Raw genomic sequence first — 19724 nt, 5'->3', positions numbered from 1 at the left:
TCCCATCTATCTCAACTTCCACAGGCAGCTAAATAAAGAGTCGGTAATTAAAATTAAAAAATAAAAATAAACCCAGCTCTCTATTTTTTCTTGTCACAGAGCCAAGTTTGGCCGCCCCGCTTTCTCAGAGGTCTCCCTTTCCTGAAATGATGCTCAAAGTTTGATTGATATGACAGCATCTTCCGTATTAAATTTTGGAAATAACAATACAAATACTCTCTTGTGTCGACGCTGAGCCCAAATCAGGGTTTGCGTACCACACTAACCGGGTTCTCATTTTGTGTGAAATCAACAAACCAAGATATGGGGGAACCAGCCCTTTGAGACTTGATCAGAAGGGGCCTATCCGCCCCACTCTTTTGATTCTTTGTCCTGGGCCGGATTTTATTTCCATTTATAAAATTTATTGGCTGCCCATTGAACCACCAGGGTGGCTTACAGTCAAAAGATTGTGTGTGTGTATATATATATATATATATATATATATCTGTATTTAGGTCTTTGGTTATTCGGGTTTTCTCCCGTGTAAAATTGGCGACGTTTCGACGAAGTCTCATTCGTCATCTTCAGGCTGGTGTCTTCGGCTTCGTGCCTCCAGGAGCAATGTGGTGATCACAGCTGTTTCTTCCTTTTAACTGCCAGTGGGGGTATATCTATATCTATCTATCTATATATATATAGGGAGAGAGACACAATATCAACAACTACACTCTAGTCCCAGATGGGAGCATGTTAAGAGGAGGAAGGTGGGATCAGTTCTTCATAGATGATGATTCAAGTTTGGTCTCCGGGTTTTCTAACAGCCAGAAAGGAAAATTTTGTTGGCTTTCGGTTGGAAGCTTCCTGGCTTAACGGGGAGAGGAATAGAAAATAATACCGGTTGTGCTTTGGGCGCTTTCAAAATAAAAATTTTTATAAACTATAATCTTATAAACAGACAGATATGCACAAGCGGATACCAGGGTCTCCTGCTTCAGCAGGGGGTTGGACTAGATGACCTGCAAGGTCCCTTCCAAATGGTTAAATCTGTTCTAAAACTCGATTCAAGATTTGATTGTCAAATAAATCTGGGAAGGCTTTAAATGGAAAGTCGTATCGACGCAGCTCATTCGCCGCCGCTCTTCGGAAGCGGTGGGAGCTTTCAAGAAGAGATCTGGGCTGCCATCTGTTAGAAATGGGGGGGAAGGGTCTCCTGCTTGGGCAGGCGGGTTGGGATAGATGACCTCTCTGGTCCCTTCCAGCTCTTGTGATTCTATATTCAACGGGACAGAAGTTGCCTTCGGAAGTTGTGGGAGCTTCATCCCTGGAAGCATTGGAAGAAGAAGACTTGGAGTGCCCATCTTTTAGAAGTGGGGTAGGGGCTCCTATTAAATATACAAATAACAAGAGCTGGGAGGAGCCTTGGAGGTCATCTAGTCCAACCCCTGGGACCCTACCCCATTTCCTGTTTTTTTTTTTTTTAGGGGGACAGGGTTGGACTAGACCTACAATTCCTGTTCTCTCCTCTCCAAGGAGCCCTTCGAAGGAAAATACATTTTATATTATTTACGTTAGATTTTATTTTTTTTGAAAAAAAAGCAACCTGGAGAAGGGAATCTCATTTCCCCTCTCCATAGGACTCCATTTCCCAGCGGGCCTTTCGCCAAGCGCCTGCGCACTCAAACCCCCACCCCGTCGGCCTGCGCGCAGGCGCAGATTTTTTTTTTTCTCCCGGCAGGCTTTGCGGTGGCAACAACAGCAGCAGCAGCAATGGCGGCCACGGTGGGCCTTTCCAGCCCGGCGGGACCGGCCGCCCGGGACGTCTTCGCCGAGGGGCTGCTGGAGTTCCTGCGGCCGGCCGTGGGGCAGCTCGACAGCCACGTCCACGCCGTCCGGTAGGTGGGCAGGCGGGTTGTTAATCCGTCAGGTGCAGCTTCTTCTACCAGGGGCCACGCCCACAAGGGGGAGGGGCTTAGAGGCAAGCAGGCGGATGTCCGTTTGGTGCAGCTGCCCCCCCCGTTTCTTAAGGGCCTCTTGAGTTCAGAGCCAGGCAGGGTTTTTTTGGGGGGGGAAGAGAAGTGGGGGGTGGGTGGGTTGAAATCCGTCAGGTGCAGTTTGAGTGGGGGGTGTGAGCTGATGGCTCAGACGCAGGCAGGCCGGTGTCCGTCTGGTGCAGCAGCCCTCTCCTCCCCCCCCACCCCCCACATTCGAAGGCGAGGGTGGGTTGATGAGTTCAAAGCCAGGCAGGGGTGGGGAGGGGTTGGGTTGAAATCCGTCAGGTGCAGCTTCTTCCATTCTTTATTTATTTATTTATTTTTATTTATTTGTTTCAATTTGTATAGCGCCCTTCTCCAATAGGACTCAGGGCGGTGAACAGCCAAAATCAGAACAAAACATACAAAATTTAAAAACAGTTTAAAAGCACATTGTAAGCTGCCCTGAGTCTTCGGAGAAGGGCGGCATATAAATCAAATTAAAAATAAATAAATAAATAAAAAATAAAATGATTAAATATTTTTGGCCGCCATTTAAAACAAACCCAATTTAAAATCGATTAAAATTTAACCCAAAACTGTGGGATCAGGCCAGCCCGGCTAGTTGAAATAAATAAGTTTTCAGGGCCCGACAAAAAAGTCCGGAGGTCTGATATCGTGCGTATCTCGGGGGGCAGGTCATTCCAGAGGGCGGGTGCCGCCACAGAGAAGGCCCTCCCCTTGGGGGTCGCCAGCCGGCACTGTCTGGCGGACGGCACCCGGAGGAGGCCCTCTCTGTGCGAGCGAACCGGTCGGTGGGAGGCTATTGGCGGCAGAAGGCGGTCTCGTAAGTACCCCGGCCCTAAGCCATGGAGCGCTTTAAAGGTGATCACCAACACCTTGAAGCGCACCCGGAAGACCACCGGGAGCCAGGGCAGCTCGCGCAGGAGAGGAGTCACATGGGAGCGCCCCGTCGCTCCCATAATCCCCCGCGCGGCCGCGTTCTGGACCAACTGCAGCCTCCGGGTGCACCCCCAAGGGGAGCCCCATGTAGAGAGCGTTGCAGTAGTCCAGGCGGGAAATGACGAGTGCCTGAGTGACCGTGCGCAGGGAGTCCCGATCCAGAAAAGGACGCAACTGGCGAATCAGGCGGACCTGATAAAAAGCCCCCCTGGCCACGGCCGTCACACGCTCTTCTAAAGACAGCGGTGCATCCAGGAGGACGCCCAAGTTGTGGGCCCTCTCCGTGGGGGCCAACGATTCGCCCCCAATAACCAGCGATGGCGCCAGCTGGCTATACCGGGACGCCGGCAGCCACAGCCACTCGGTCTTGGAAGGGTTGAGTCTGGGGTCTGTTCCTCCCCATCCAGGCCCGCACGGCCTCCAGGCACCTCCAGGGACATCACTTCAAGGGCATCGTTGGGGTGGTCCGGGGTGGAGATTACCTGGAGACTTTGAAATTTTCCATTCAAATTAAAAGGTTTGCATTGAATTTTGAATTTGACATTTCCCTGGGGGGAGGGAGGGAGAGGGAAGGAGGGGCTCAGAGGCAGGCAGGCAGGCGGGTGTCCGTCTGGTGCAGCTGCCCATGTTTCTTTTTCTTTTCTTTCTTTTTTTTTTTTTTATGGTATTTCTGATAGCAATTGATAGCGAGGCCCAAGAATCATTCTGTGTTCAGAGCATTACAACATTTTCTAATATTTTCTTCAATGCCGTGAAAAGAATTAAAAACAAAATTACACTTCATTAGAAAAAATGGTGCATAAAATTATGCTTAAGGGGGAAACGGAAATATACTAAAATTTGTTTTTTCCTCCCACAGTTATTTCCACAGTGATTTATTTACATAGTGTTTAATTTTCTTAATTTCAGCATTTCCTTTTTATTTTTTTTTATTGAAAAAGTTTTAAAACAAACACAGTTTCCCCACAACCCCCCCTCCCCCTCCCCGACTTCCCAGAGCAGAACACAAGGTATTTCTATTGACCTTTAACAATAAACTAAGTTGCATAACCAACCATTAAACTAACACCCCCTAAAAAAAAATCCTTAACCCCCCATAGATAAAATCCTACTTCTTAGACATAATACTTCCAATATCACTTATATAGCGCTTATACAGTTAAAAAAAATCATTCATAAGCTATTTGATATTTTTTAGTCTGATACTTATTTTGAATATAATCAATCCATCTTCTCCAGTCCTGTATATACCTTTCTTGTGTGTGATCCTTCAAATATGCTGAAATTTTAGCCATTTCAGCTAAATTAGTTACTTTCAATATCCAGTCATCAATAGTAGGCAAAAAGTCCTTCTTCCAATGTTGTGCTATCAACAATCTTGCTGCTGTTATCAAGTTCAAAATCAATTTAGTCTCTGCAACTGTACAGTTCGTAGTTATACCCAGTAAGAACAACTGCGGAGTAAATTTCAGTCTTTTTTAAAAAATATTCTGCATCACCCACCAAATCTTTATCCAAAATGCTTTTTGGATAAAGCTGCCCATGTTTCTTAAGGGACTCTCAGTTCAGAGCCAGGCAGATTGGGGAGGTGGGGGGGAAGGGGAGATGGGGGGGGGGGTTGAAATCCATCAGGTGCAGCTTGAGTTGGGGGTGAACTGATGGCTCAGAGGCAGGCAGGCCGGTGCCCGTCTGGTGCAACTGTCCACGTTTTGAAGGTGGGGGGGGGTGGGCTTTTGCATTCAAAACCAGGCAGGTGTGTGTGTGAGTGAGTGAGTGAGTGAAATCCGTCAGGTGCAGCTTCTGCCATCTAGGGGTGTGTGTGTGTAGGTTAGACTGGTGGCTCACAGGCAGGCAGGCGTCCGTCTGGTGCAGCTGCCCCAATTCGAAGGCGAGGGAGGGCTTATGAGTTCAAAACCAGGCAGGTGGGAGTTGAAATCCGTCAGGTGCATCTTCCTTTTCCTGGACACAGTCAGATAGGTGTGTGTGTGGGTAGACTGGTAGCTCAGAGATAGGTAGGCAGGCGGGTGTCTGTCCGGTGAGGATTCCCCATTTCGAAGGCGGGCTTGAGAGTTCAAAGCCAGGCAGGTGTGTGTGTGTCTGAAATCCATCAGGTGCAGCTTCTTTTACCTGGATACTCCGTCAGGTAGGAGGGAAGCGCTCAGAGGCAGGCAGGCAGGCAGGCAGCTGTCTGTCTGGTGCAGCTTCATTTCTTAAATCCAGGGTGGGCTTTTGCATTCAAAGCCAGGCAGGGGGTATATCTGTGTGTGTGTGTGTGTGAAATCCATCAGGTGCAGCTTTCCTTTTCCGTCATCGGCACCATCTTTATGTGGCTCCCCAGACAGGTGAGCGTCTGTCCGGTGCAGCTGCCCTGATTGGAAGACCAGGGCGGGCTTCTGCATTCAAAGCCAGGCAGGTGGGGGTGAAATCCATCAGGTGCAGCTTCCTTGTGGATTAAAAGGCTGCTTTAAAAAAAAGCCCCCAGACCCAATTCAGGCCGTCTTTCGTCTCTGTCCAACAGGGAGAGCCAGGTGGAGCTGCGGGAGCACATCGACAGCCTGGCTGCAGGTAAGTCCGGACATTAACTCTGGGTCTCCCCTTGACACCCCCCCCCAGAAGCCCCCCCCACCACAATTTTTCCCTCCTTCCCTCCCAGAGCTCTGCCGGATCAATGAGGACCAGAAAGTTGCCCTGGATTTGGACCCCTACGTCAAGAAGCTGCTCAACGCCAGGCGTAGAGTCGTCCTGGTGAACAACATCCTGCAGAATGCCCAGGTGCCTTGCTGGCGGGGGACGATGGGGCTTGGAGTCCGGCAGAGGCCCCAAAACGCCTGCTTTATAGAGCTTGGCAGGGAGGGCAGTTCCCGTAGTGCTTTGTGGGTATTTATTTATTTTGCAGCTATCAGAATGATGGGTAAAAAGTCGAGTGACCCATATTTTGGGGGGGGGGGGTGTTTCCTTGTAAAGGACTAGCAACTTAGCTGAAGGACCTCCCTGGCCCCGTCTCTGCCTCCGACGCAGAGCCTTCCCCAGACTCCAGGACTGGCCCACGTTCCTCCCCAACCTCCTCACTGGCGGGCCACAACTACTACGTGCAAATAACATTGTGCAAAAAAGAATTTATAAAATAAATTAAAAAATAAATTAAAACACCGCCTCACCGTTCCCCCCCCCACCGCAGGAACGCCTGAGGAGGCTGAACCACAGCGTGGGTAAGGAGACCGCCCGGAGAAAGGCCTTCCTGGATGCGAGTAGCAACTACCCCCATAACTCTCCCAACAAGTGAGAAAGGGGGACGGTCTGAAGGCAAAAATAAATAAAACAAATAAAAAATAAAAACAAATCCGAGCTTGTGGCCATTTCACAGGCACCCACAAACTCCTGAGCGAATCTGGAAGGCGACCGAAATGGGGGGGCTGCATTTTGGGGTGCAGCCCAGAGGGAAGGAATCCCGCTGGGCTTAAATTTTGCAACGCGCGCTTGAAGCGGAGAGGAAAAATTGAAGTATTTTTTGAGTTGCAGAAGTGTTTGGAATTCTACCCGTAGAGCGGAAGGATGACTCCCTTTAAATAGGAGCGGAATTATAATAAAACAATAACCTAAAAGTTGGGCTGTGTTTTTTCTCCCCATTCACCCCAACTTTCTGAGGGGGAAAAATAAAAGTTTCGGCGAAAATGAACTCTTTGTCTTGCAGGCTGATTTTTTTTGGGGGGGGGGGAGAGAAAAATATCCAGGAAGAATTTGGCTGAATTTTACTTTTGAAACCAAGGAACCTAGAACATTTCTCCGTGGGCTAAACCAGGATTTAGCGTTCTTTATCCTAGTTTGCTAACTTGGTTAACCTTTTAACTAGTTAACTTTCCTAGTTAAAATTTGCAGCTGCTTTCGGGGGGGGGGGGGATCGATGGCTGACTTGAAAAAAAATTCAGAAAAATAACCCAAATCACGGGAGGTTTAGCATAGAATGTAGATTTCTCTCTCTCTCTCCCCCCCCTCCTTTCTTGGGAGTGAAAAGGACTGTTTAAAATTTTAGGTTCTATTTAATTGGGCCAAATTATGTTATAATAATAATTTTAATTAGCAATTTTATGATGTTTGTGTATCTATATTTTTCCTGACTACACTGCCTTGAGTCCTACGGGAGAAAGGCAGGATAGATAGATAGATAGATAGATAGATAGATAGATAGATAGATAGATAGATAGATGATAGATAGATGGATGAAGGGTAAACGTGTATTTTTGGGGAGGGGTCAATGATAATGTGGAGGCTTCTTGGGTTCGACAGCAAGGAAGGATTCACAAAAGCTTTTGTACGAAAGGCCACCTTTTAATAAGGAACACCCCATTTTAATGGTATAAGAGTTATAAAAACGAAGATGTTGAAGAAGTGAACAGAAGTGAGGGCGGACTCGATCCCCTTCGCTGGCTCATCCAATCGCGTTTCAGACACGGCAGAAATTTCCCCTGAAAAAAAACAGAAATGTGATTTTGATTTTTGAGTCTTCTGAAAAGACAGAAACATTGTTTTCAAAAATTTTATTTTGAGTCTTTGGTGGGTCCCTGATTTTTGCCTAAATAGGATGGCATAAAGCTGGGGGGGAAATGGGACACCCACGATTTCCGCTACCAGTTCGGGAGAACTGGCCCGAACCGGCTGAATAGACCTCTGCTCCGGAAGGAGAACGGAGCGGCAACGGGGTTGAAAAAGATTACCTGAGGGCCCGAATCACTCTTGAGTTTCCATGTTTTCCTCCTCCTCCCCAGCGGCTGGCTCTTCCTGATTTTCCTCCTCTTCTTCCCCTTCCTTCTTTTCCGGCGGCTTCTCGTAAGCCTTCTCCGACGGGGTCACAATCACGCCTTCCCAGGTGGACATTTCCGTGGCGAGGTCTGCAAAGCGAGGGGACTTCCGTGGTCCGGGGAAGAGGGGCGCGCCAGCCCACTCCTTCACCCCCCCCCATTTCTCTGGGGTTTAATGGATTGGCAGCCCCTCCCTCCCCTCCCTCTGCCGGGTCTCCAAACGCTTCCACACTTACAGTTGGCGTCTCCCTCCTGCCCGAGGATCTTCCGGTAGCCTCCGTGAGAGAGAATGCGGACGAGGGTTTGAGCTGTGTAGCAGACCATGTCCTACGAGGGGGGGGAAAGATGGAGGCTGTCCTGAGTAGGGGGTGTCAGACCTGGGAATTTTAAGCCCATCTTTCACAGCCTCGCATCTCTCTCTCTCCACTCAACGCTGCTTCCCTTCCGCTTAAATTGTACAACTAAGCTGGGCTTATAAAGGAGCTTCTAACACACAAACTTTTACAAATCTGCAACAAAACTCTTGGCAAGCGACACAACTTAAAACCACACCTCCACACACAGCGAGGCTGTATTTAAAGGGGACGTCCGGGCTGAGCTAAGCGAGAGAACAATTCGTTGTGTTGCTTTAACCACACTTGGCCAAATAAATATAAAGAATTTCTTAACAAAAAGCTGCAAACGACACACCGAAACAAGCGTGCATTTAAAATTTGCGACTCTAATCGCGCGACGAGGGTGTGTCTATTAGGGACATCCAGGTGGGACAAGTGACTGACTTTTAGAGCGACCAAATTTAAGGCAGAGGACCGCAGAGGACGCTAACCTGCTGCTCCAAGGTCATCACAGTGTGGACTCTGAAATTTCCGCTCTCGCACGGATCGGTGATGCCGACCGAGCCGGGAAGGAACAAACCCGCAGCCAGGATCTGAAGACAGCGCCTGGGGAGGGAGGGGAAAAAAAAAATCCAGACAGACATGTTTCTCCGGGCCTGTTGCTCTTTTGATTCTTCCTCACCGCCCCCCAAAAAAGCGAGCGGAAAGCCGGCAGGATGGGGTTTTATCTCCCCAATTCTTGGCAAACACGAAGCCCTTGATAGGGCTTTTAAGGATGAGCAGAAGCAAGGAAACTTCTCCACCCTAAAAAAAGAAAAAGATATCCCAACTCTTGGGAAGGTGGCTTGCAGGAGTTACCTGTAAGCCACGTTGAGGGCCAGCGGCTGTCGAGTTGGGTTGTTCATAACTGCGTAATGTCCCTGGAATTACAGAAGGAAAAAAAAAAAAAGATCGTGAATTCAGCAAGAGGAGAACTTTTTTTTTTTTTAATTTGATTTATATGCCGGAGACTCAGGGCGGCTTACAGTGCGTTAAGCAATCGCCTTCATCCTTTTGTATATTTATACAAAGTCAGCTTATTGCCCCCACAAACTGGGTCCTCATTTCACCTACCTTAGAAAGGATGGAAGGCTGAGTCAACCTTGAGCCTTGGCGAGATTCGAACCTGCAGTAATTGCAGGCAGCTGGTCTTAATAGCAGGGTGTTTTAGACCACTGTACTACCAAGGCTCTTTTGATTTTCACTTCTCTCTGCCTGGGAGCCGAAAACTTAACAAGTGTGAACTTGGAAATAGAAATCTCCTGGGTGAGCAATGGGATTTAGGACAGAATAGAATAAGAGAGTTGGAAGGGACCTTGGAGGTCTTCTAGTCCAACCCCCTGCTTAGGTAGGAGACTCTCCACCACTGCAGACAAATGGTTATCCAACATCATCTTAAAAACTTCCAGTGTTGGAGCATTCACAACTTCTGGTGGCAAGTTGTTCCACTGGTTAATTGTTCTGTCAGGAAATTTCTCCTTAGTTCTAAGTTGCTTCTCTCCTTGATTAGTTTCCATCCGTTGCTTCTTGTCCTACCCTCAGGTGCTTTGGAGAATAGCTTGACTCCCTCTTCTTTGGGGCAGCCCCTGAGATATTGGAACTCTGCTATCCTGTCTCCCCTGGTCCTTCTTTTTTCATTAAACTAGACATAAGGGAAAGAAGGACCAGGGGAGACAGGATAGCAGAGTTCCAATATCTCAGGGGCTGCCCCAAAGAAAAGGGAGTCAAGCTATTCTCCAAAGCAGATTTGGCATCCTCACAGCCCATGTTTTGCCTGATGGGACGGTGGCCAATTCTATTTAGAGACAAATATTTACAGCTTAAAACTAGGATCAATGACAAATGGCTGGCATTTTTTTGCAACGAGTTCAAATCCAGGAGCACCTCTCCGGGTAGGGGGTGGGGAAACGGGTCTAAAATTAAATTATTTTAATTTAAGAATTCTGTTCCTCTAAACTTACTTGGCTTCTCAGATTCTCAAGCGAGACGCGAATTCAGATTTATGTTCTACACGGCGCAAAAGAGGGGAGGGAAGGCTTTGCGTGTGGAAGCCAGGCGCAAAAGAAACCTAGCAGTTGAAGGCGATTGGCTAATCTAAATTGGGAATTTAAAAGTTTTCTTTAAACCTCCCCACTTGTCCCGAAACCTACGAGCAAGTCAAGGATCCACGGCGTGAGAGGTTCGAAGCCCGGAAAACGCATCCTGAGGTCCTTTAAGAGCCGGATCAAAACTTTCACCCTGAAAGGAGAAATCACAATCGGTTGTGTCCTCTCTGACGCAAGACTTTTTTGGGGGGCCAGGAAGCGGAGGGTTGCTTAGCGCACACACCTCAGCAAACGCCGCCTTCAAGTAACGCGCAAGAACGACGACAAACGCCCGTTTGGCGATGGGAGCGGAAGAACGATTTTCTCGGGTGTCTTGGGAGATTGTGGAAATAATTGTGCTAACGTGGAAACTGACGTGCTGAGAAACAGCTGAAATTAAAGCTGCCATATTGCCCCCTTCGAAACAACTTAAGGAAAGGCAGCCCAAAACTAGGTTAAATGGAAGTTGAAAACAGCAGGTAAAATACAAAAAAAAAAATGCTGCTTTTTAGAAGGACAGTGTTCTGACCGAGGCTTCCGTACAATTAATTCTTCAATTCATACAGTCCGCAAGGCTTGATAAAACGGTCTTTCAGAGGAAGGTTGGAGATATTTTTTCCAGCCGCAGGGCAAGGCCAAACTTGGCACAGAGTCACAAACAGAACTTTCAAATCTTGAATCGGGAAGCCATCAGATGAACTAATTGCTTCCTGCAAAAGCTCACGTCCCGTTCGTTCCTCTTTTATGTCTTATGTGGAGGGGCCGATCATCTCCAAGCCTTACTCCCAAGTCGACCCTGTTTCTTTAACTGTTCTTGTCGACTGGCAGCTCTGCGCATACTGGGAACAGGCTCCCGCTATTCTTCTGCCTCGCTGATGTCAGACTCCGGAGGCTGCACATAACTATCAGATGGCCTTGGCCCCCTCTCTGCCTCTGCCTCATCCAAGCCCTCGTCTGAGCCTTCCCCAGACTCCAGGAGTGGCCCACGTCCCTCCCCAACCTCCTCACTGTCCGAATCTGCTGCCGGCTCTGCTGGCGGGCCACAACGGACAAAAAGAGGCTCCCTGATCCAGAAGAGAGAAAAAAATAAAAACTTACGTGGACTGCGAGGCGTTTTCTTCAAACCAGCGGGCGTGCCTAATGGCAGCCAGGGCGCTCTGCAGCACTTTGATATCCACTGGGGGAGAAATATTTGACTATTCGCTTATTATTCTTCGCTTTTAAAAGATCCCCAAAGCAGGCTGGAAAAATTTGATTTTCCCAAGCTTGCCAACCGTTCGTTTGCCATCTCCTTTTTTCCCCGCCGTACTCCGTCCTACTCCTAACCCACCCACCCCTTCCTTTCCCAAGGGAGGACGCGGCCCACGATCCTTACGGTGCAGCTCGGGGTCCAGCTTGCGAAGGTTGGGGGGCACGGTGGTGATGAGAATTTTCACCGTGGCGTCGGCCGAGCTGATCTCGAACCCCGTCTCGTTCGTCAGCATGGTCAGCACTGAGAGGTGAAGAAGAAGAGGAAGGAGAAGGAAGCGAATTCGTGAGCCTACGGATCTCCCGTATTGGGGGTGGGGGTGAAGGAGATCTCTCCCCCAGCCAGATGGCGCGAAACTCGGCGGGATCTGCCTCTTACCTTCCGCGGGATCCTGAGTCCGGAGGCTCTCCACAACCTTGTTTCCCAAAGCAGCAACGGCTTCCACTGTGAATTCAACGCAATGAGTTCAACACACAATACTGTGACCTTCCCGAAATCTCACCTCCCTGCCAACCCCGAATACCTACACGTGGGCAAGATTTTGAGGATCACAACCAGATCCGCCACGTTGTGGCCAGTCATCATGGTGCCTTTCTTGTACGAGCCCACCTGGCGGACCTCTTCGATTTGCTGAGAGGAAGAAAAAAAGATGGGAGGAAAAAATATATAGGATTTTCAGGCAGGCAAGGGGTGTCGTTTTTTTGGGGGGGGTGTCGTTTTGTGAGACCACAAGCCTCTTGCGCGAGTTGCTTGTCGGGAAATGCACACTGTCAATCAAGGACGGAGGATAAGAAGGCCAACATTCATATATGAACCAGGTTATTGAGTTTATTATTATTTATTATTATTATTCTGGGTTTTGAAGCAATCACAACTGGTTCAGTTTGCACACTGCGCTTAAGCGGCAAAGAAAAGTTGTGATGAATCAAACGTAGGGTTTCCTGCCTGAGCAGGGGGTTGGACTAGAAGACCTCCGAGGTCCCTTCCAACTCAGTTATTCTGTTAAACATGGCTACGGTGTATCTGTAACTACAGTTGAAGTTATATCCTGGGACTCAAAGCAAGAAACTCACTTCCAGCCCTATAAATGTATATAACTACTTTAATGGAACCCTTGAACTGGCTGAATGCTGGTTTGGTACGGCGGCTTGATAACCGCATACGTATTCCCACACCTATTCTCCACCCCCCTCCTTAGGGAGAGAGAGAGAGAGAAAAAAAAAACCTCACCACTTCGAACGTTCCCGGTGCCACAATCAAGTTGTCGATCACATTGTTGATCTTGGTGACCAGCGAAAGAATGGAGGCCTAATTTGGAAGAAAAAGAAGAGGAGGAAAAAGGAGAAGAAGGAGAAGAAGAGGAAAAAGGAGAAGGAGAAGAGAGCATTAAAAGGCTTAATTCTCCACCCCTCTCAGCGTGTTCAAAATAGAAAAATTAAAAAAGAGTTATGTTCAAGTTTTTAAGCTCCCACCGCTGACTTTAACCAACATTTTTTTAAAAAAAATATCTTGCACTGGGAGGACCTTGGAGGTGGGACACACGCACCTGTTCAGCGGACGATGGCGCCAGATCCTGGTTTCTCTTCAACAAAGCTTCGTTGAAAGCGGTTTCATCAGGAGCCGGCTTCACCCGGGGGAAAGCCATCTCGCACTGAAGGCAAGAAAGATCCCGTTGAGGAAGGGGATTTTTGAGAGCCTCCTGCCCACATCTCCTGCCTTTTTTCGATCATTTTTTTTCTAAAACCACCCTGGAGGCAGCCAAAACCCACTTACCACATAGAAGTCGAAGGGGATGTGAGGTACAAAAGGTCGGAACCTGGAACAGAGGAAAGGAGAGATGTGAGGCTCCACCACCTGCCTTGTCTAATTTCCGTTGGATGATAATTTCACCTCCGAGGCAAGTGAGTTCCTCAAATATAAAGGTTCCCCTCGCACATACGTGCTAGTCGTTCCCGACTCTAGGGGGCGGTGCTCATCTCCGTTTCAAAGCCGAAGAGCCAGCGCTGTCCGAAGACGTCTCCGTGGTCATGTGGCCGGCATGACTCAACGCCAAAGGCGCACGGAAAACGCTGTTCCCTTCCCATCAAAGGGGGTCCCTATTTTTTCTACTTGCATTTTTTGAACGCATTAAACAGCCACAGGAGTTTCCTCCCTGGCATCCAACAGGTTTCAACTTTGTTGGCAGAAGAAAGTGGATTAACTAGAAACCCTAAACTAGGTTAAGACTGCCAGGAATGGAGTATTAACCGAATCAGGCCTTGAGCCCAGGTGAAAAATATTTATTTGTATCCAGGAGTCTTCTTCTAGAAGCAAGCAGGTCATGGGGCCTCTGTCTCCCCCAAGGCCTACAACAGCCCCCCTCCCCAGGAAACAGCCGGAAAGGTAGGGCCAATTTTTACAGCTGGGCAGGGTTAAATTTCCACAGTTGCAAAGTGTACCAATGTTTTTATATTTTAGAATCAAAAAGCACCCAAAGTTCTCTACAGTTGCTTGCTGCTCTGGGTTGTAGGCACCCCTTTGTTAAGTAAACCTGTCTCCCCCCCGCATAGGATTTACCCGCTGCCAGGGCCTCCCCGAGACCCAAAGCGTCCGCCGCGTCCACGGCCTCGGTCGCCCCTGAAAGAAACGGAGGAGGAGGGGGAAAAATTTAGCGAAGATAAGGTTGTGCTTTCTGTACATCGTTCGTTTACATCAAGGGGAAGCACTGCTGGATGTGGGAGAGCTTGAAAGTTAAAAATTTTGTAGCCCAGCGAATGGGTCTTTTGATGGCACAGATTGGCTAAATGTCTTTATTTTAATTTTATTATTTTTTCCTAATGGCTAACTCTCCCATCTGCTCAACCCCTTTTTGGGCTCCCACCTACCCACCCGGCTGCTAGAAAGGTTCGGTCTAAACTTCCTGAGGCCTGGAAGAGAGCCAGAGCCGTCCGTCCCTCCTCTGGGCTGGTCAGACCCCCAGACCCCCACACGCCCCCTTGCCTTCCGGACAGAACCTTGCAAGATCAGGCGGAGGGTCCATTGCATTCAGCTAATCCAACACCTCTTCCAAGCATAAAACAGGGCAAGGAGACGCAGGTCGTCTTCTCTGGACGTTATCGGGGTCCCAGCATCTGGCATTTTTATAGAGGGGAGGGGGGGTCCATCTTCTCTGCAGGGCTTCCATCCCCTGCTCGCTCCACACCAATAGACAGTCCCCCCCCATAGTGGGCCCTCCCCTCCGTGGTTTGGAGGGGAGGGGGAGATAGAGCCTCTACAAGCCCAACACCAGGACCCCAAAAAACCCAGCTTTCCTTCTGTTTCCCCCCCCTAAAAGAGGCACACCCCTTTTCAGCCATTCTGGGTGGGGTGGGGGGTCTTTCCAGAGCAGCCACCCCAAATCAGAGGGACCGGAGTTATGTCTCATCCAAAGGGGGGAAAATCAAGGGAGATAAGCAGTGGAGAAATATGAAATAGATAAAAGAAACTCATCAATCAGAAAGGCTGCTGACTCTTGGATTCCAGAAGGGCAGCTTCCCCTAATTTGGGGGTCCCTCCCCCACCCAAGGAAGCCACCAAGAATCATCACAGGCCGAGCAAAGAGCATCTAGGATTTCTGTAGGTGGGGGGGGGGTGTCGTCTCCAAACATGGCAACTTTAAAAAGGCTTTTGTGGACTTCAACTCCCCAGAATTCCTCAGCCAGCATCATCTAGGTCAGTGTTTCTCAACCTTGGTAGCTTGAAGATGGGTGGGCTTCAACTCCCATAATCATAAGTATCATTATTGTCATTATCATTGATAGACTATCATTTTGGGAATCCAGAATTATATCATCACTATTAAAGATAATTATTTTGGGAATCCAGAATTATACTCATAATCATAATTATAAGTATTATTATTGTCATTATCACTATTAATGATAAATCATTTTGGGAATCTAGAATTATAATCATAATCATAAGTAGTATTGTCATTATCACAATTAATGATAACCATTTTGGGAATGTAGAATTATAATCATAAGTATTATCATTATTTATCACTATTAATGATAATCATCTTGGGAATCCAGAATTACAATCATAATCATAAGTATCATTATCATTTTGTCATTACCACTATTAATGATGGATTATCATTTTGGGGATCCAGAATTATAATAATTATATTGTTATTAATTGTCATTATCACTATTAATAAGATTATCATTTTGGGAATCCAGAATTACTATAATAAGTATCATCATCATTATAATTTTGTTATTACTATTATCACTCTCAATGATAGGTTATTATTGTTATAGCAATATAGCAAAGTTATGTTATAATATTAACATTATTGCTATTATTATTATTGCTATTATTATTATTGCTATTATTGTTGCTATTATTATTGTTGCTATTATTATTGCTATTGCTATTGCTATTATTATTATTATTATTATTCACTTATTATTATGAACCCGAAGAGCACAAACCACCATTCAAAGCATCAAAAAACCCGCCTCTCCTGGCTCCCCCCCTCCCCCCTTCCGCAGATAGACTGCTGCTGTTTTTGGAGGCTCTACTTTCCTGCTTTTCTCTCCCTCCCCCACAATCCGGGACTACAACTCCCATCTCTCGGGGACGATGGGAGTTGTAGTCCTTTCACGTGCTTTTTTTTTTTTCCCCCTCAGAGGATGGAAGGCCTCGATTTTTCCCCCCCTCCCCCCTCTGGCTTTACCTCATGTCTGTCCCGTCAGAGGAAAGAACCGTCTCCGCTCCGGGCTGAGGCGGGGAAAACGATTCCCGGCGAGCCGCGCTCGGAAAAAAAGGGGACGAAAAAAAAGCGAGCGAGGAATCTGAAAGAAAAGCCACCCGGCCCCGCTCCGGCACTCGCCGCTTCGCCCACTTCGCAACAAGCCGCGCCGCGATTGGACGCGCGGCTGAGTAAGCGGGCTCGTTATTGGTTGCTCTGGCGCCTCGCCCGTTTTAGCCAATCGGGGCAGGTTTTTTTAACCCAACGCCCTTCTCTTGAAAGCTATTGGTCTTTCTATCTGTCTGTCCCTGATGAACGCCGCTTGCCCCAACAAAGGGAAAATGTAGCCAATGGGAAGGCGGCGAGCGGGAAGGTGGTTAACCAATCCCAAAGAGAATTGTGGGCGAGAGATTCCGACAGTTGACGCATGCGCAGGGCGGGAAACCTGTACTTTTTATAACAAGACTCCATTCAGCGTTTGAAAATGTTCAGTGCGCATGTGCCTCGGTTCTTCATAGTCGGTCGAAAGACAGCAGGTTTTCCGAGAAGCAGAGTGGCGCAGCGGAAGCGTGCTGGGCCCATAACCCAGAGGTCGATGGATCGAAACCATCCTCTGCTAACCTTAATTTTTTTCCCCTCCCCCCCCTTAAACTGTCCAAAATAATTTAAAATAAACTCAGAAAACCCGATGCACATTTTTTTTTAGCCCTTCAGTTGGACGCTTGGCTTATCATTCCTGCGTTTAAGGCTTTCACTTTTGCATTCTGGGCATCCCTAAGGATGATTGATACAGCCAGAGTGGGAAAACTGCATCCCCAAAATTTTCCCTTTTAAAAAAAAAAAAAAAAAAACGGGGATCCCTTTCCTTTTCCCCCCACCCCTTCTGCATCTGGGTTTGTTTTCTTGGGTCTTTCCACCAGCTCTGCCTTTTTCCTCCCCTATCGGGGGTTCTTTTTTTTATTTTAAATTTTAAATTTTTTCAGTTTTCCCTCTACATTGCATTATATGGTATGCAATTCAAGGGGTAAATAAAGAGTTTAAAAGCTGATGTGTGTGTGTGTGTTATCTGGTAATTTAATTGTGCAGAATCCTGGTTTATATTATTGATTTTTTCTTTTTTTAAAAAAAGAAAACTCTGCTTTCTATCATAGCTGGAGGAAGAATCCAGCTGAATCCAGAAGCTGGCTCACTTGATCCATTCAAGATGGGCTGCTTCTCTTTGCAGGATCGCCTGTTGGTGCCTGGATCCCTGATCTAAAAAAACTCAATTCCTGTTTAATTTAATTTATTTTTTTTCCTCCCTCTGGGTTAAAATTAGTTGCAGAGCCAAAGGCCGGCCGCGAGAGGGCGCGCTTGTCCTTCCAATCGTCTCTTTTAACCCCCTTCTGATTTGCTCCCACCTTTTGCTATGCATGGCAGGATGAACTGTGGCTGGGATGGATGATTCCCCCTTCCCTAAACTGGGCCAAAGAAAGGCCAAAGAAATCCTCCTAAAACATGGTTTTCCCAGGGTTTTGACAGGGCAAATATATCACCTAGATTTTTCCCTGTCAAAACTCTGGGAAAACTTGTTTTAGGAGGATTTCTTTGGCAGTTTTGCAGAAACTGGATGCCCAAATGGAAAATTGTCTTTGCTAGCTAAACCTGCAGCCTCTCCTTGCTTCTCTCTCTGTCTCTCTTATCTGTCAATCTTGTCTACCATCTACCTATCTATATTTCTATATTACTACCATCCATTCATCTATCCATCCATCCATCTAGCTAGCTATGTTTCTCTCTCTCTCTCTCATCTATCTATCTATCTTCCTATCTATCCACCTATCTATATTTCTCTCTCTCATCTATTTATCCATCCATCATCTATCTATCTATCATCTATCTATCTATCCACCTATCTATATCTCTCTCATCTATCTATCTATCTATTATCTATCTATCTATCTATCTATCTATCTATCTATCTATCTATCTATCTTCCTATCTATCCACCTATCTATATTTCTATATTTCTCTCTCTCATCTATCTATCCATCCATCCATCCATCATCCATCATCTATCATCTATCTATCTACCTACCTATCTATCCACCTATCTATATTTCTCTCTCTCATCTATCTATCTATATCTATCTATCTCTAACTATCTATCTATCATCTATCTATCTATCTATCTATCTATCTATCTATCTATCTATCTATCTATCTTCCTATCTATCCACCTATCTATATTTCTCTCATCTATCTATCTATCATACCTATCTATCATCTATCTTTCTATCTATCTATCTATCTATCTATCTATCTATCTATCCACCTATCTATATTTCTCTCATCTATCTATCTATCATACCTATCTATCATCTATCTTTCTATCTATCTATCTATCTATCTTATCTATCTATCTATCTATCTATCTATCTATCTATCTATCTATCTATCTATCTATCTATCATCTAGCTATCCATCTATATTTCTATCATCTATCCAACTATTTCTATCCATCTTTTTATCTATCTACTCACCCATCTTCTATCTTTATATCTATCATCTATCTGTGTCTATCTATCTCTATAATCAATCTACCTAATTTTCCTTGTCCTCTGTCTGTCTCTCCAAACTATTTATCGATTTATCCATCTATCTCACCCAACCATCCATCTTCTATCTTATCTGTCTATCATACCTATCTATCACCTACCCATCTACCAACTTATTTATTTATTAAATTTATTTACCCCTCATCTTGTATCCAACGAGGGCGGATGGCTTCTGATAGCATAAAATCAGGGTTTTTCAGTCTTGGCAATGTGAAGGAACTTCAGCTCCCAGAATTCCCCAGCCAGCACGGATGGACTTCAACTCTCAAAATTCTGGCTAGGGAATTCCGAGAGTTAAAGTCCAAAACATCTTCAAAGCATCAAAGTTAAGAACCGGTGGTTTAAATGTGATGTACCTGATAGGATTAATCAATCCCTCCGCAAAACACCAACAGAGAATTCCTAAATTCCCTTATTCCAACTTTGCGGCGTTTAAAAAAAAAAAAAAATTGGACACGTTTGCTTGGAACAAGTGGCAACTCTTGGGAAATGCGTCTGCCACCCATCTGAGTCCATGGAAGTGCCCCGGAGGCTGCTGTGCGTATTTACTCAGAAGTAAATTATTCACCACCTTCATTTCTGACTAAGGGTACTTAGAATCCCATTTGAGCTGCAGCTGAAATTTGAAGTGAAGATTTATGGCAAAATAAGGTGGAAAAACTTATGGTGTGCAGGTAATCCTCAATTTACCGCCACAATTGAGCCCAGAATTTCTGTTGCTAAGTGGGGACTTTTACCAAGAGAATTTCGCTCCGTTTTACAACCTTCCTTGCCACCGTTGTTAAGCGAATCCCTGCAGGGGTTAAGTTAGTAACGTCATCGTTAAGTGAATCTGGCTCCCCCCTCCCCGTTGACTTGGCTGGTCAGAAGGTTGCAAAAGAGGATTGTGTGACCTCTCCCCTGGGAGAAAGTGTCCGTTATAAATATGAGTTGGTTGCAAGGGTCCGAATTTGGGGTTGGGGGGCCCCGGGGAGGCTGCAACGGTCGTAAGT

At 46.6% G+C, this 19724-nt stretch overlaps 2 protein-coding genes and 1 non-coding gene across 4 annotated transcripts; 2 read left to right on the top strand and 1 right to left on the bottom strand.

Moving 5' to 3' along the window:
- Nucleotides 1–1696: 1696 nt before the first annotated feature.
- On the top strand, nt 1697–6591 carry SNAPIN (SNAP associated protein). Its single transcript, XM_060694282.2, has 4 exons — nt 1697–1874; nt 5434–5480; nt 5569–5687; nt 6094–6591. The coding sequence occupies exons 1-4, from the start codon at nt 1750–1752 to the stop codon at nt 6196–6198; spliced, it is 396 nt and encodes a 131-aa protein (XP_060550265.1). The 5' UTR covers nt 1697–1749; the 3' UTR covers nt 6199–6591.
- A 629-nt stretch (nt 6592–7220) lies between these two features.
- On the bottom strand, nt 7221–16543 carry ILF2 (interleukin enhancer binding factor 2). Of its 2 annotated transcripts, XM_034406517.3 has the most exons (16): nt 16121–16300; nt 14412–14528; nt 13975–14034; nt 13192–13234; nt 12965–13069; nt 12649–12726; nt 11946–12048; nt 11797–11862; nt 11545–11661; nt 11268–11346; nt 10236–10323; nt 8905–8966; nt 8538–8652; nt 7948–8038; nt 7628–7801; nt 7221–7378 (listed from the first exon to the last, which is right to left on the bottom strand). In XM_034406517.3, the coding sequence occupies exons 2-15, from the start codon at nt 14435–14437 to the stop codon at nt 7641–7643; spliced, it is 1194 nt and encodes a 397-aa protein (XP_034262408.1). In that variant the 5' UTR covers nt 14438–14528; nt 16121–16300; the 3' UTR covers nt 7221–7378; nt 7628–7640. The 2 variants fall into 2 exon arrangements, with proteins under 2 accessions (XP_034262408.1, XP_034262409.1); XM_034406518.3 differs by lacking the exon at nt 14412–14528 and having other exon boundaries at nt 16121–16543.
- A 139-nt stretch (nt 16544–16682) lies between these two features.
- On the top strand, nt 16683–16754 carry TRNAM-CAU (transfer RNA methionine (anticodon CAU)). Its single transcript has one exon. It is a non-coding gene; the product is annotated as a tRNA-Met (tRNA).
- The last annotated feature ends 2970 nt before the right edge of the window (nt 16755–19724 follow it).

This window comes from Pantherophis guttatus, chromosome 18 (genome assembly GCF_059756535.1).
Source record: "Pantherophis guttatus breed Tessera chromosome 18, ASM5975653v1, whole genome shotgun sequence".
Taxonomy (NCBI): Eukaryota; Metazoa; Chordata; class Lepidosauria; order Squamata; family Colubridae; genus Pantherophis; species Pantherophis guttatus.
This window is presented reverse-complemented; position numbering and strand designations above follow the sequence as displayed.